This window comes from Notolepis coatsorum (assembly GCF_963971535.1).
Source record: "Notolepis coatsorum genome assembly, chromosome: 1".
NCBI classification, from domain to species: Eukaryota; Metazoa; Chordata; class Actinopteri; order Aulopiformes; family Paralepididae; genus Notolepis; species Notolepis coatsorum.
Window position 1 is genome coordinate 14,333,578 of NC_140165.1, and position 13,292 is coordinate 14,346,869.

Below are 13,292 nucleotides of genomic sequence, written 5' to 3' on the forward strand. Positions count from 1 at the left end.
CACACTTTAAAAAGGAAACCTTGAAAATCAGTTTTACTGTAAAAAGAAAATATGTGTTGGTGATGAGAAAACCTGTTTAAAAAGGAAAGAAAATACGATCGATAACTCTCAAACACAAACTCTTTCGGTAAAGTTCATTCTGCCTTTGTGCAATGACATGCAGACACGCAACCCTGCCCCCCCTCCCAGTCTTGTGCTGGAATCCCTGTGTTTATGGATCTTCTTTTCTTTCAGTCATGTTTTTGTGGTCAGAGTTTCAGCGCGTTTTCTTTGTGTTCAAAATGGTCTGTGCAGTCTACCCCGCCCCCCACATCATGATTGTTTGTGTTAAGTTTGTGAGCGTGTGTGTGTGCATTTTCTATTCTTTCTCTATATGCCAGTGAGCTTGTGTTTGTTTTACTTGACAATGGACAACTATCTCAAGCCCCGCCCTCTTCCCTTGATCCTCCAATCGCCAAACTGTCACGTCCCTCGGGGCAAGTTAGTCGAGTGATAGTTGTGATTAGATCAAGAAAAGAAGGTGGGGGTTTGAGATGGGTCAATTTGGCTACCTTCACACTGCAGGCCTTAGTGCTCAATTCTGATTTATTGCTCAGATCAGATTTTTTTTGTTTGGCTGTCTTTGGGGGTGTTTTTGTTTTTTAATACATTTGGCCAATGTCAGATTCCAGTGTGCTCACGCTCCTGAACTGACCTGCATGCGCAAATTATCAATAAAGAAGATGGATGGACGTACAGACTGTTCAGACTGAGGTCGCATTGCGACAAATCTGACCTGTATCTGATTTAGGACCACATATGAAAGTGGCCCAAAATACCCCCAAATCAGAATTGAAAAGATCAGATTCCATGTGCTGTTAATGGTAAATGGCTGCATTTTACCCATTCACACACCGACGACGGAGGCGACCACGCAAGGTGCCAACCTGCTCATCGGGAGCAGTTAGGGGTTAAGTGTCTTGCTCAAGGACACTTTGACACGTTGCCCGGGAGGATCGAACCGGGAACCTCCGGATTACCCGACAACCGCTCTACCTCCCGAGCCACTGTCGCCCCCACTGTTGTGGGAAAGAATTCTGATCTGAGTCACGTGAGCAAAAGAATTGGCACCATTTTGGGCTGCAGTCTGAGCTAGCAGTGTTCTCCTGACACCCGTTTGCTCTTTGAACCTTTTCTTCTTTTTATTTCCTTCTACTCATCAACCTTTTGTTGTCAGTATTTTTTTTCCCTCTCGACTTGTAATTAAGTATATATTTTCTCATTAATATATACTTTACAGAAAATAGACTTGCGTGAAGTATGATGTGCACTTGATTGCATTTTCGTTGCGTTGATGTGGGCTATGGATAGTTTTTGTCTGCCCATTGTTTCTAAATCGTTTGGATTTTTTTTTTATGGTTTCGTGTAAGCAGCGTTTTATTTTGTAAATATTGTGAAACATTACAGGTCATGCAGTGATGTAACATTTTGAACGATGTTGCACAGATGTTTAAGATATTAAAAACATGGTCACTCTTACTTGAAGGATTTGATGCGTTTCGTGTTTACTTTTCTTGCATTTGTAAAAAGTTGTGGATCGTGATATCTATTTGTATCTAATGTTTTACCAGATCGAGTACTTGCATGAATTACTATGAATGTGTAGTGCTTAAGCAATTGTTTAGGGAAATCTATTTTTAGAATGCATCTTAACACTTTCAGTGCCAATGACGAGATTTCTCGTTAGTTCATGCCAACCGTTGAGTGCCAACGACGAGAGATCTCGTCTTTTCTCGTTTTTTTTCAATCTAGCCTCACGTTACCAGTGGGGATCTGTCTGAGCTTGAAGAGGGAAAATACTGCACCCCATTGGATTGGATTGAATTGAATTGCATGGAGAAAAAAAAGTCCTGCTTCCACATTTTACTTGTCAGACAAGTAACCGGAGACGATCCAAGTCATTGCCCACCACCAGAACAGCGGAGAATATGTGTTTCCAGTACCCAGCGTTGGATCAATAAACGCGATCGATATTTGGAATGGCGATCAGGAATTCGAATAATCTTTTTGGAGAACATCTGATCTGAGGTAAGGAATCTATTTGACCAGTCTTGGGATAATCAGAGCTATTTTCACCTATATATCAGCGTGTGCCATATGTGTGTGTGTGTGCAATCAGGAAATAAGGAGATAATCGATTTTTCAGCCCGCTTCTATAGCGTGCATAAGTACACATACTATCGATAATCTAACGTTTATTTGAAAACTATTCATAAATAGGCAGAAAAAAGTTTTGTGTATTCCAGTAAAGGCCAATTATCACAGAATCTTAAATTTTTTCTGAAACTTTCAAAAAACTAGCGTTTTTCAAAATGGTATAAAACGGAAATGAACCGATTAAAAAAACAATCCGTTTCTACAATGTTGACTGCAAACAAGTCATTGATAAGCGACGGCCATATTAGACACATAGCCATAATTTAAGATATAGTTTGTGCGTTTGCAAATATGAGAGCTCCGTCATTGAATAGAGCGGTGGCATGCAACAGGGTTCCTAGGCACCGCATGGCTGGCACGGAAAGTGTTAAAGAGCATTGCAGAAGCAATGAAGAGATTTTGTCCGGAATCACACACGCACTACCAATTTTATTATGTCTCGCTTCGCGGACATAATGCACAGCAATATACCCGATGCAGTCAGAATAGTCAGTTACCATTTGTAATAATTACCTCCACTGTCTGTGTTGGCACAATTTGGACATGCATAAACACAAACCGCTGTTTTAATCTTTTTGACAGCTAAGCTAATAAACTTTTCGCGGTAATGTGCCGTGTACTATCCATGCTCCGCAGCTTCCTCCAACAACTCTTAATCCCCTTTTAAGTGTTAAATGTGAGATAATAAAATAAGACATTTAGTAAATAAAGTGTTAAATTATAGCCAGCCAGAATCAGATCTGGGACATGCAACTAAACTATTCAAGAAATGTAATATTTGAACATGGAGGCAACCATTGGTCATGGAAATGGCATTTTTTTGTCATGGAAATTAACTACTAAAAATGTGTGAACCTTACTTTTTTCTTCAGAAATAATTCTATTTTAAGAATTCACAGTTCTTCCTGTGCCCCGGGACAGTTCAGTTAGTGTTCGTGAATACGCACCACTCTCTCTTAAAGCTAAAGTCTGAGAGAACCCTCCAATCTGTGATATAAAATCCATATCATAGCTCCATAGCAACATGGTCTCTTCAGAGAATTGTAATAAAGTAATGTTGACCACAGGATAAAAGGTACATAATGTACACTGTTATATATGTATAAGTAATATATTTTCATTTAGTATCGGTGAGAGTCAAAAAAGAAATGTGGGGGGTTATTAAGATAAGATATTCCTAGGGCGGCTAAGTGGGCAAGGCGCTCGCCACTAACGCAGGAGATGCTGGGTTCGAGCCCAGCTCTCGGCGTTGCTTCCGGCTTGGCTGGTCGTTCATACTAATACAATTGGCAGTATTAGGGGGTGGGAAAGCCGGTGGGTGGGGATCGGACGTTGTGGACAGCGACTCCTACAGGTCGGTTGGTGCGCCTGTACAGCAGAATCAGGAAGTATCGGGGGCAGCGTGAGCCTCCCACGCGTTACTCCTCGCCACTGAGAGATCGCGCTGTACAGGTGAAAAGATGCGACGGCTGCCTCCTCGTGTGCCGGAGGGGACACGTGATGCAAGGCTTCGTCCACATTGCAGCCGACCAGTGGGAGGCATGGTCTAACAACGTTCGAGACAGGGGAGGGAAGAATTGGATAATACGAAAATTGGGATGGGAGAAAAATAGAAAATGGGGAGAAAAAGTTGACAAAAAAAATATATATATATAAGATATTCCTTTATTGATGCCCTTGGGGAAATTCAGGCAGCATGGGGGGGGTTCAGGTATGTGCATGGTAATAGTAGAAGACGTAAATACAGACAGTACAATTATAGTCCAGTAGAAAAGTAAGAATAGGCAGTGTAAACAATATAATTAACTGAATATGCGCATATGAGCAAGTAGGCAGTGTAATCAAAGGTGCAGACGGTATGTATGCCCTATCAGTTATATTATACATTACAATAAATATAAATAAATATGTCATACGTTGTAGTCTGTGCATTAAGTGTCAGACACGCTTAGTGATCAGACATTCCTACTGTAGTAGTTCTCGAGTTCTGTTGTCGTTAGTTCTCCGGCTGCAGTCCCTGCCCACTGTTGTGGAGCCTGATGGCCGCTGGTATGAAGGACTGGCCGAGGCGGTTAGTGGTGTGTCGGGGGGTTATGAGTGGCTGAACGTGCTTTTCATCTTGACTAGCTCCACATAGAGGTGGTGGGAGGAGTTCTCCAGGATAGCGGCAAGCTTCCTTCTCGTCCTTTCCGCCACCACCTCTAGTTTGACCAGATCGACTCCCACCACAGAGTTAGCCTTCCTCACCAGCGTGTTCAGTTTGTTGGTGTCCCTCGAGTTGATGTAGGCCCCCCATCATGCCACAGCATAGAAGAGGACGCTGGCCACTACAGACTGGTAGAATGACTAGCGGTCTATTGCAAACATTGAAGGACCTGATGGTCCTGGTCGTCTCAGGAAGAACAGCCTGCTCTGTCCCTTCCTGTAGAGGGCTTCTGTGTTGTCCGACCAGTCTAATTTATTGTTTAGGTGTACTCCAAGGGACTTATATCAAAGTCATGTTTATTGTCATTTTTACATGGGACATGGAAGCACGAAATACAGTACTCTGGTCTCGGTTATAGCCATTAAATACTAAATAAATTGAATAAATACACAAATAAATACTGATCCTCATGATAGACATGCAAACTGATTCAATAAAAATCCAATAAAAACGAGTGCTGTCAGGCGATTAAAAAAATTAATCTAATTAATTACAGGATTTGTAATTAATTAATCGAATTAATCTCATAACCATTTTATGCCTGATATTTTATATTCTATAATCATATTTCAAATTGCATGTGTCCGGATGGCAGAATTCAGTACTGTATCTACAAAACCTTCTGTTTAATCATCTTCCATCTAATAATTTGCTTAGATTTTTCAGGTCTGGTCAATTTGAGCATGGTGTTATTCACAGTCAAAAGATTAAAAAAAAATTATTGATATTCTCATTTGGTTCATTACAATTTACTCAAAATAAAATGTTCATTCAATCAATCACTGCGCAGATTGATTGATTGAATGAAAATGTTATTAACAGATTGCAGAATGGGTACAATACAGTACGGCTCAATACACACAATTGTTAAGGGGATGCAGACCAGAGAAAGACTTTCGTCTTGTTTACATCAGGGTCCCCCATTTTCAATTCATAATGAATTGTAAGTAAGGGTGCAACTTGCACCGTGCAATCTATTCTTTGTGGATCTATCATACAGTATTTCTGACACTGGGAATACATTCCCTGAGATTCATAGATGTCCCTAGAATCAGATACCAAGAACATGCAAATGGACCATATTAAAAAAAAGTCTGTAAATGTGTATTCTACATTCTTATGGAATGAATGAGAGAAAAAAAAAAATGTAATTAATTTTGAGTTAATTTTCATAACGCGATAATTTGCTGTGTAATTAATTAATCTAATTAACGCGATGAACTGACAGCCCTAATAAAAACGAATCATTCAATAAAAAAACAGCTGCGATGAACTGTTCAGTAGTCTCACAGCATCCGGGAAGAAGCTATTCTTCAGCCTGGTGGTTCTTGCCCGGATGCTGCGCAGCCTCCTGCCTGAAGAATATGTATCCACCATCTCCACCTAATCCCCTCGGATGATGATGGGAGTCGGAGGGCCTCTTCTTGCCCCTCTGGAAGTCCACCACCAGCTCCTTGGTCTTGCTGATGTTGAGTTGGAGGTGGTTGCTGTCACTCCATCACACAAAGCTCTCCACCAGGGCTCTGTACTCGTCGTCAGTGATGTAACTTACAATGGAGGAGGAGTCTGAGAGCTTCTGTAGGTGGCACCCGCTTTATGGCAGAAGTCAGAGGTGTAGAGGGTGAATGGGAAGGGTAACAGCACAGTTCCTTTGGAGGCGCCGGTGTTGCTCACCAGCACATCAGAATGACGTACTGCGGTCTGTCAGTGAGGTAGTCTGTGATCCAGGCCACCAGGCCATGCTCCGGCTGCATCACCCTGAGCTTCTCCACCAGCCACAAAGGCTGGATGGTGTTGAAGGCGCTGGAGAAGTCACTGAGCTGCACGGCTTCTCCAGGTGTGTGTAGGCTCTGTGGAGCATGTAGATGATGGCTTCTCCAGGTCTGTGTAGGCTCTGTGGAGGGGATCATCCCTATGTTCCCCGGGTCCTATGTTTTCCGGGTTCTATGTTCCCCGCTTTGATTGATTAATAGATTGAACATTTTATTAATTTTTATTATTTTATTAATTATTAATGTCCGCCTTGTTTCGAACGGTTAAGCTTAGGCCCTCTTTCGAACTGGTTAAGGTTAGCGTTTGGAATCAGGGCTGGTGGTCTAAAATTTTCAATCAATCAATCAATCAAAGCGGGACATAGAACCCGGGGAACATAGGACCCGGGGAACATAGACATGCTCCCCTGTGGAGCATGTGATGATGGCTTCTCCAGGTGTGTGTAGGCTCTGTGGAGCATGTAGATGATGGCTTCTCCAGGTGTGTGTAGGCTCTGTGGAGCATGTAGATGATGGCTTCTCCAGGTGTGTGTGTAGGCTCTGTGGAGCATGTAGATGATGGCTTCTGGATGATGGCTTCTCCAGGTGTGTGTAGGCTCTGGAGCATGTAGATGATGGCTTCTCCAGGTGTGTGTAGGCTCTGTGGAGCATGTAGATGATGGCTTCTCCAGGTGTGTGTAGGCTCTGTGGAGCATGTAGATGATGGCTTCTCCAGGTGTGTGTAGGCTCTGGAGCATGTAGATGATGGCTTCTCCAGGTGTGTGTAGGCTCTGTGGAGCATGTAGATGATGGCATCCTCCACCCCAATGTTTGCCTGGTATGCAAACTGCAGGGGGTCGAGGGAGTCACGCACCAGGAGCTCGAGGTGTTGCAGGACCAGCCTCAAACTAAAGGTCTTCTTCATGACTAGCCTGTAGTCATTGAGGGCGCTGGGGCATCCCTTCTTGGGCACCGGGACAATGCAGGGGGTCTTCCAGAGCTGGGGCACCCTCTCCAGCCTCAGGGAGAGATTTAAAGGAACATGCCAACATTTTGGGAAATTAGCTTATAGATACCAGAAGATAGATACCAGTTTCCTCTCTGTGCGTTCAGTAGAAAGCTATCTGGCTGCACGTTAGCCTAGCTTAGCACAGTGAATGGACGTGAACATGGCCGGTTAGCCTAGGAATTTTCCAACTAACACCTCTCCCTCAGTGCTGCTAACCGGCACTGTCCACTTCCATTCTTGGCCGCTCTGCATCTTCTAACTACACACCCTCAAGACCCCTCCGCTCTGCATCTTCTAACTACACACATTCAAGACCCCTCCGCTCTGCATCTTCTAACTACACAGCCTCAAGACCCCTCCGCTCTGCATCTTCTAACTACACACCCTCAAGACCCCTCTGCTCTGCATCTTCTAACTACACACCCTCAAGACCCCTCTGCTCTGCATCTTCTAACTACACACCTTCAAGACCCCTCCGCTCTGCATCTTCTAACTACACACCCTCAAGACCCCTCCGCTCTGCATCTTCTAACTACACACCTTCAAGACCCCTCCGCTCTGCATCTTCTAACTACACACCCTCAAGACCCCTCCGCTCTGCATCTTCTAACTACACACCCTCAAGACCCCTACGCTCTGCATCTTCTAACTACACACCCTCAAGACCCCTACGCTCTGCATCTTCTAACTACACACCCTCAAGACCCCTCTGTACTGTTGATCTCTGTATGTCATAAATGTCATGATATATATCTGTATCTGTATATTGCGTATGTCATAAATGTCATTATGAATTGAAAATGGGGGACCCTGGTGTAAACGAGACGAAAGTCTTTCTCTGGTCTGCATCCCCTTAACAATTGTGTGTATTGAGCTGTACTGTATTGTACCCATTCTGCAATCTGTTAATAAAGTTTTCAATCAATCTGCTCTGCATCTTCTAACTACAAACCCTCATGACCCATACGTTCTGCATCTTCTGGCCGCCTGAGCCCCACTCCTATCTGAGCTCCTGGGGGGTCATCAATGCGAAGCAGGCTATTCTCGGTCCTCACTCCACAATGGTGGAATGAACTTCCCACCACAGTCAGGACAGCCAAAAGCTGGCCACTTTTCCGCCATCGACTAAAAACACGTCTTCAATCAATATCTGAAATTAAAATTAAAATAAATAAATACTAACCTTCGTACTGTCTTTTACTATTATGCACTTTGCTACTAAGTTATCTATCTTGCCTATATTACTACCTACTATGCTAATATGTTTATACTACTATGCACTCAAAACGTTTTACAACTGTATATAGTCATCTTTATTTTAGTCATATTTGATCTTATTTTATTCTTATTCTATGCTAATTTTATTGTATTTATATTATTGGATGCTGCTATTGTTGAGGAACCACGACAAATAGAATTTCACACTTTTGCTGTAAGGTACTGAATGACGTGACACTAAAGGAATCTGAATCTGTAGCACTCAAGTTTGACACAGTTTGACGAACAATCCTACTGACCCTTAGCTGACAGATTTGTACCCGTCCTGCTGACTTGTTGTACACAACTTGTAAGTCGCTTTGGATAAAAGCGTTCAGCTAATTGACTAAATGTAAATGTACCTTTAGGAGAGGGTGGAGTGTTTTCAGATGCTGACTCACCTGTCTTGAGGCAAAAGGAAGAACATAGTTCATTCTTAAAATGGGCGGTATTCCCCATTAACTAATAATTATTATAATTTTCTTTTGGGGGGCGGCGGATTCAACTTTACAAGTTTCTCTGTGGTGTAAAACTTGATGCAGTGTAAAATGTATCCATTGTATTTTGTTATATTATTTAACACTGACCTCTAGTGGGGATGCAATGGATCGCCGCTATAGACTACTGCACTTCCGCATTACATTGAGCTCATGGGGGGAGACAATTAATGAATGTGGATGAGAGCATAGGCGGCACGTGGGCTTTAGGTCAGGGAAGGCTGTAAAGGGAATGCCCCCGCGCGGAGCGTGAAAAATTTGACCTTTTATTTTTGGTTGCACGCAAACTGTCCAGGTTCTGATTTCATATACACACACACACTACTAGGCTACTACAGCGAGCCCCACTCATTTCATATAGTGCAAATGAAGTGTTCAAATGAAGGCATCCAATAATATATTAACCATTGTCTTACCTTAATGCAGATAAATGCGACGTTTCGTCTTGGTGAGAAAGACCGTTCACAACTTGAATCACAAGTTGCAATGAAGTGAACGTTTTTCGTAATTTAGATCTCATCATGCTTTTAAAACAATGTACTACAGTAGCTCTAAAAAGTTTCCACGATTTGATGAACTCGGACTCTCATCATGTCCTCTTAGAGCAAGCCCTTGTTTGCCAAGATAAAACAACATACAGCCTCAGGTGATCCGTAGTTATGCCCAGGGGCAGCCCGGTGCAGCTTCTAAATTACTTTGTTTATGCCTTGGAAAAATACCGTATATATCCATTTAGCTTTTTGAAATTTGACTCAAAATAGTGCGCTGGTGTTCGCTACAAAGCGATCGGCGGGCTGAAATTCAGAACACAGATGTTTGCTTACTGCGGCCTGCGGGATCAGGATGATCATGTGAATGATGTGATTGGCTACATTATTTAACCTGAGCCTATGCGTGATTGGTTACTGCCTGTACCTGGAATGTTAAACGCTGCCACCGATTGACACCTTCGTCGTTGACACCTCGGCCAGCCAGCTGCAGCACAAGACACACACAATAGCCAGCAGCCTGCGCACATATTATATACATTTCAAGATTCCGAGCATAATATTCTGGGTAGGCATAGCCCCCCCATAGCCTATATATACCCGCCGCCTATGGATGAGAGCCTTGACATTAAGTGGTTGTAGCTACGGCTGTGGGGGTGCTGGAGGCACGACCCAATAGACTTTTATACACCCGAGTCTCCTGAACACGGAGAGACCAATCCCAAATCGATCGGCACTTTCTCGGCCGACTACTCCCCAAACTCTGCATGTGCAGATTGATCAACCTAGATCGCTGGACAATCCAGAGACTCCGTGGGCAATCTGCGCATGCGAATGGGGAGTAGGTGTGGAAAAGTGCCGATCTTGGGACTGGTCTCTCTGTGTTCAGGAGTCTCAGGTGTATTAAAGTCTATTGGATCACGTCTCCCACACCCCCACAGCCGTAGCTACAACCACTTAATGTCAAGGCTCTCACATCCACATGCATTAATTTTCAACCCCCCCCCCCCCCCCCCCCCCCCCCTCTCCCATGATTTCAGAATGCCGCAAGTGTTGCGGTGGTCTATACTGCTTGCTCGAATTCAAATGTATAATGATAAAGCAGCCACTTACTAGTGTGGCTTGCTGCCACTTTCTTGGGCCTCTTGCTCTCTGATAAGATAAGATATTCCTTTATTGATCCCCTGGGGGGAATTCGGGCGTCATAGCAACATGGGAGAGGGGAGGTACACAGGTATGGGCAGGGTAATAGTAGAAATAATAGAAAGACATGAATATAGGCAATGAAATTAGATATGAATATTGAAATATGAGAAAAGTGTAAACAATATAATTAAGATAATAATAAACAGTGTAAACCAAGGTGCAGGTGAGGGTCTGTATGCCCTATCGGTTATATTTATATGTTACAATAAATATAGGCAATACAGAATTTTAATTGGAATATATACTATGCAATCTATATACATACTGTGCCACGTTCTCTAATGTGGCAGGTAATATCTTCCTGAAACACCACAGTCAGACACGGTGGTAATTGTCTAGTCAGGAGAATTGAGAACAGAGATTGATTGATTGAAAACTTTATTAACAGATTGCAGAATGGGTACAATACAGTACGGCTCAATACATACAATTGTTAAGGGGATGCAGACCAGAGAAAGACTTTCGTCTTGTTTACATCAGGGTCCCCCATTTTCAATTCATCATAACATAATGACATACACGACATACAGATAGACAGTACTGCTACATCTATACATTTATGACATACCAGATTTGCAAATACAGTACTGTTTGTGATACAAAAAGAGTCCAGAAAAGAGAGTATACATTTGACGTAGAAACTGTACATTGGAGGTGGGTGGGTGGGTGGGTGGGTGGGGGACATTCTCTCAAGTGTTGTGTAGACCAAAATGCTAAACTGGCATTTGTAAATGGAATGAATGGCGTAGCAGTGGAATAAGGAGATGCGGGTTGTGTTCGGGAGGGGGGGGGGGCGTGTAGAGAGAGTGGTGCTGATGCAGGATGGTGGAGCGCATGCGCGCGCCCAGAACAGGGACGATGATGCGGTTTCTGAACTGGGAGCGTTCAGTAGCTAAACATCATCACTTCTGAACTCTCCTCTGCGTCCAATACTTCCCCCCCGTATAGGAATCTTCTCTCCGGGCAGCGTCGAACTATTATAGTTGGTCACGTTGCCATCATCATAGGGGTGTCGGCTGTTGTCGCTGGAATGGACGAGCGCAATTAACTATTATTATTATTATTAATATTATTATTATGTGTACCATGGCCTAGCCGAGGAAAGGAAAGAGACTCGCTTGACTTGGGGGGTGAAGCAGGACGCGTTTTTCCTATTGTGGTTCAACGTAAACTTGTTATTCGTCGATTATTTTTTAGTTTTTAGATATTTGTACTCCGTGGAACCGTACTGTATTATAGTCTGTACACTATAGGCGACCATGGCGGACGCGGCGGAGTGCGGCGTCAAGGTGCTGTGTCGGTTCAGGCCGTTGAACGAATCCGAAATAACGAGAGGAGATAAATACATTCCTAAATTCAAAGAAGACGACACCGTGGTTATAACCGTAAGTCAGCTTTTTTTTGTTTATTCAATCACGTCCTTGATTACTGTAGCCTGTTTTTGTCATTGTTTTATTTTAGCATTGTAGTGTGTATTATTGTAGCATAACAATTATTGCTTATAAATAAACACGCAGCGGAAAATTGCCCAGTGCGCATCTATATATGACCATGTTTTGAACATTTTCACCTGGAATAGTGCAACCGTTCAAACTTTAAAGCTGTACAATATTCAAATGCATTATTATTCCTCAGGTTTATTGCGCATTCGTTTATTTCGGTTTACGACGTTCGGTTCTCAGCAGCAGACTGTGCGGATGAATTAATGAAAACTTTATTTAACAGATTGCAGAATGGGTACAATACAGTACAGCTCAATACACACAATTGTTAAGGGGATGCAGACCAGAGAAAGACGTTTGTCTTGTTTACATCAGGCCAGGTCCCCCATTTTCAATGAGTCCCCCGTATAAAAGTGTCGTTTGGGGCCAATAACCGGGTCTTCTTTGCCAAGAGAGCAGATTGCAGCTGTTTGGACCCCGATGATGCGGTATTCAACTGTGCTGAACGAGCACATTCCAGGGGGAGAGGACTCTTGTCCGCTTTGTCACCTGTGGCGGCCTGAACACAGACGGATGTGGTCAGTTTAAGGTTAAGCATGCTAGCTGCATGCTATGGAAGCGAAATTATGAAATATAATATGCAAATGACTTATAGCCCCATCCAGAGACCACGTTTAATCCTGTTTAAGTTTGGCACAAAGCAACTAAAAGAGACCAGTAGGGCTATAGTGCTGCCTGGCTTATATATAGGCCTCTCCCCTGTCCCGTTAGTCAAATCAGTGCTGATTTTCACGTTGCAGGCATTGCATCTTTCGTTGCAGCACTGCAGGACTTGCCAGTGTTAAATAATGCTGATTATAAAATCCCAGGAGGACAACGAAATGATGGAGTAATATATCAGGGCTATAGGGGCTGTAACCCCCCCTCCCCCCTTCCGTCAATCGCTGAGAGTATAATATACTCTTCCCGTTTTAATTGACCATTGCTGATATTTACTCGTTACAGGCAGATTAAGTAAATATCGTCCTATCACAACGACTCATTAGGCTCTTCTCTCACTATTAGTGAGCCTGTGTGCTCTGCATTATTAATATCATAGTGAAACGCTGTGGCAAATCACAATCCTGCTGTAGCCGACAGTATGGAAGGCCCTCCCTCTCTGAGGCCTTGTTGTGTGTCAATATTTGTCACGGCTGTTCCTCGGCTTGACGTCAGGTCATAAAGGAGGTTTTGTGTGGGG

The 13,292-nt window shown here is 43.3% G+C and overlaps 1 protein-coding gene across 1 annotated transcript in view; it reads left to right on the plus strand.

The window, feature by feature from the left end:
* Positions 1-11,869: 11,869 nt before the first annotated feature.
* Positions 11,870-13,292, plus strand: part of LOC311223497 (kinesin heavy chain-like) — a gene marked incomplete at both ends in the record, with an annotated part of 50,247 nt that continues 48,824 nt past the window's right edge. The window contains one exon of the mRNA XM_084308281.1: positions 11,870-11,995. Coding sequence (XP_084164407.1) covers positions 11,870-11,995 — 126 coding nt within the window. The remainder of the gene's footprint in view (positions 11,996-13,292) is intronic.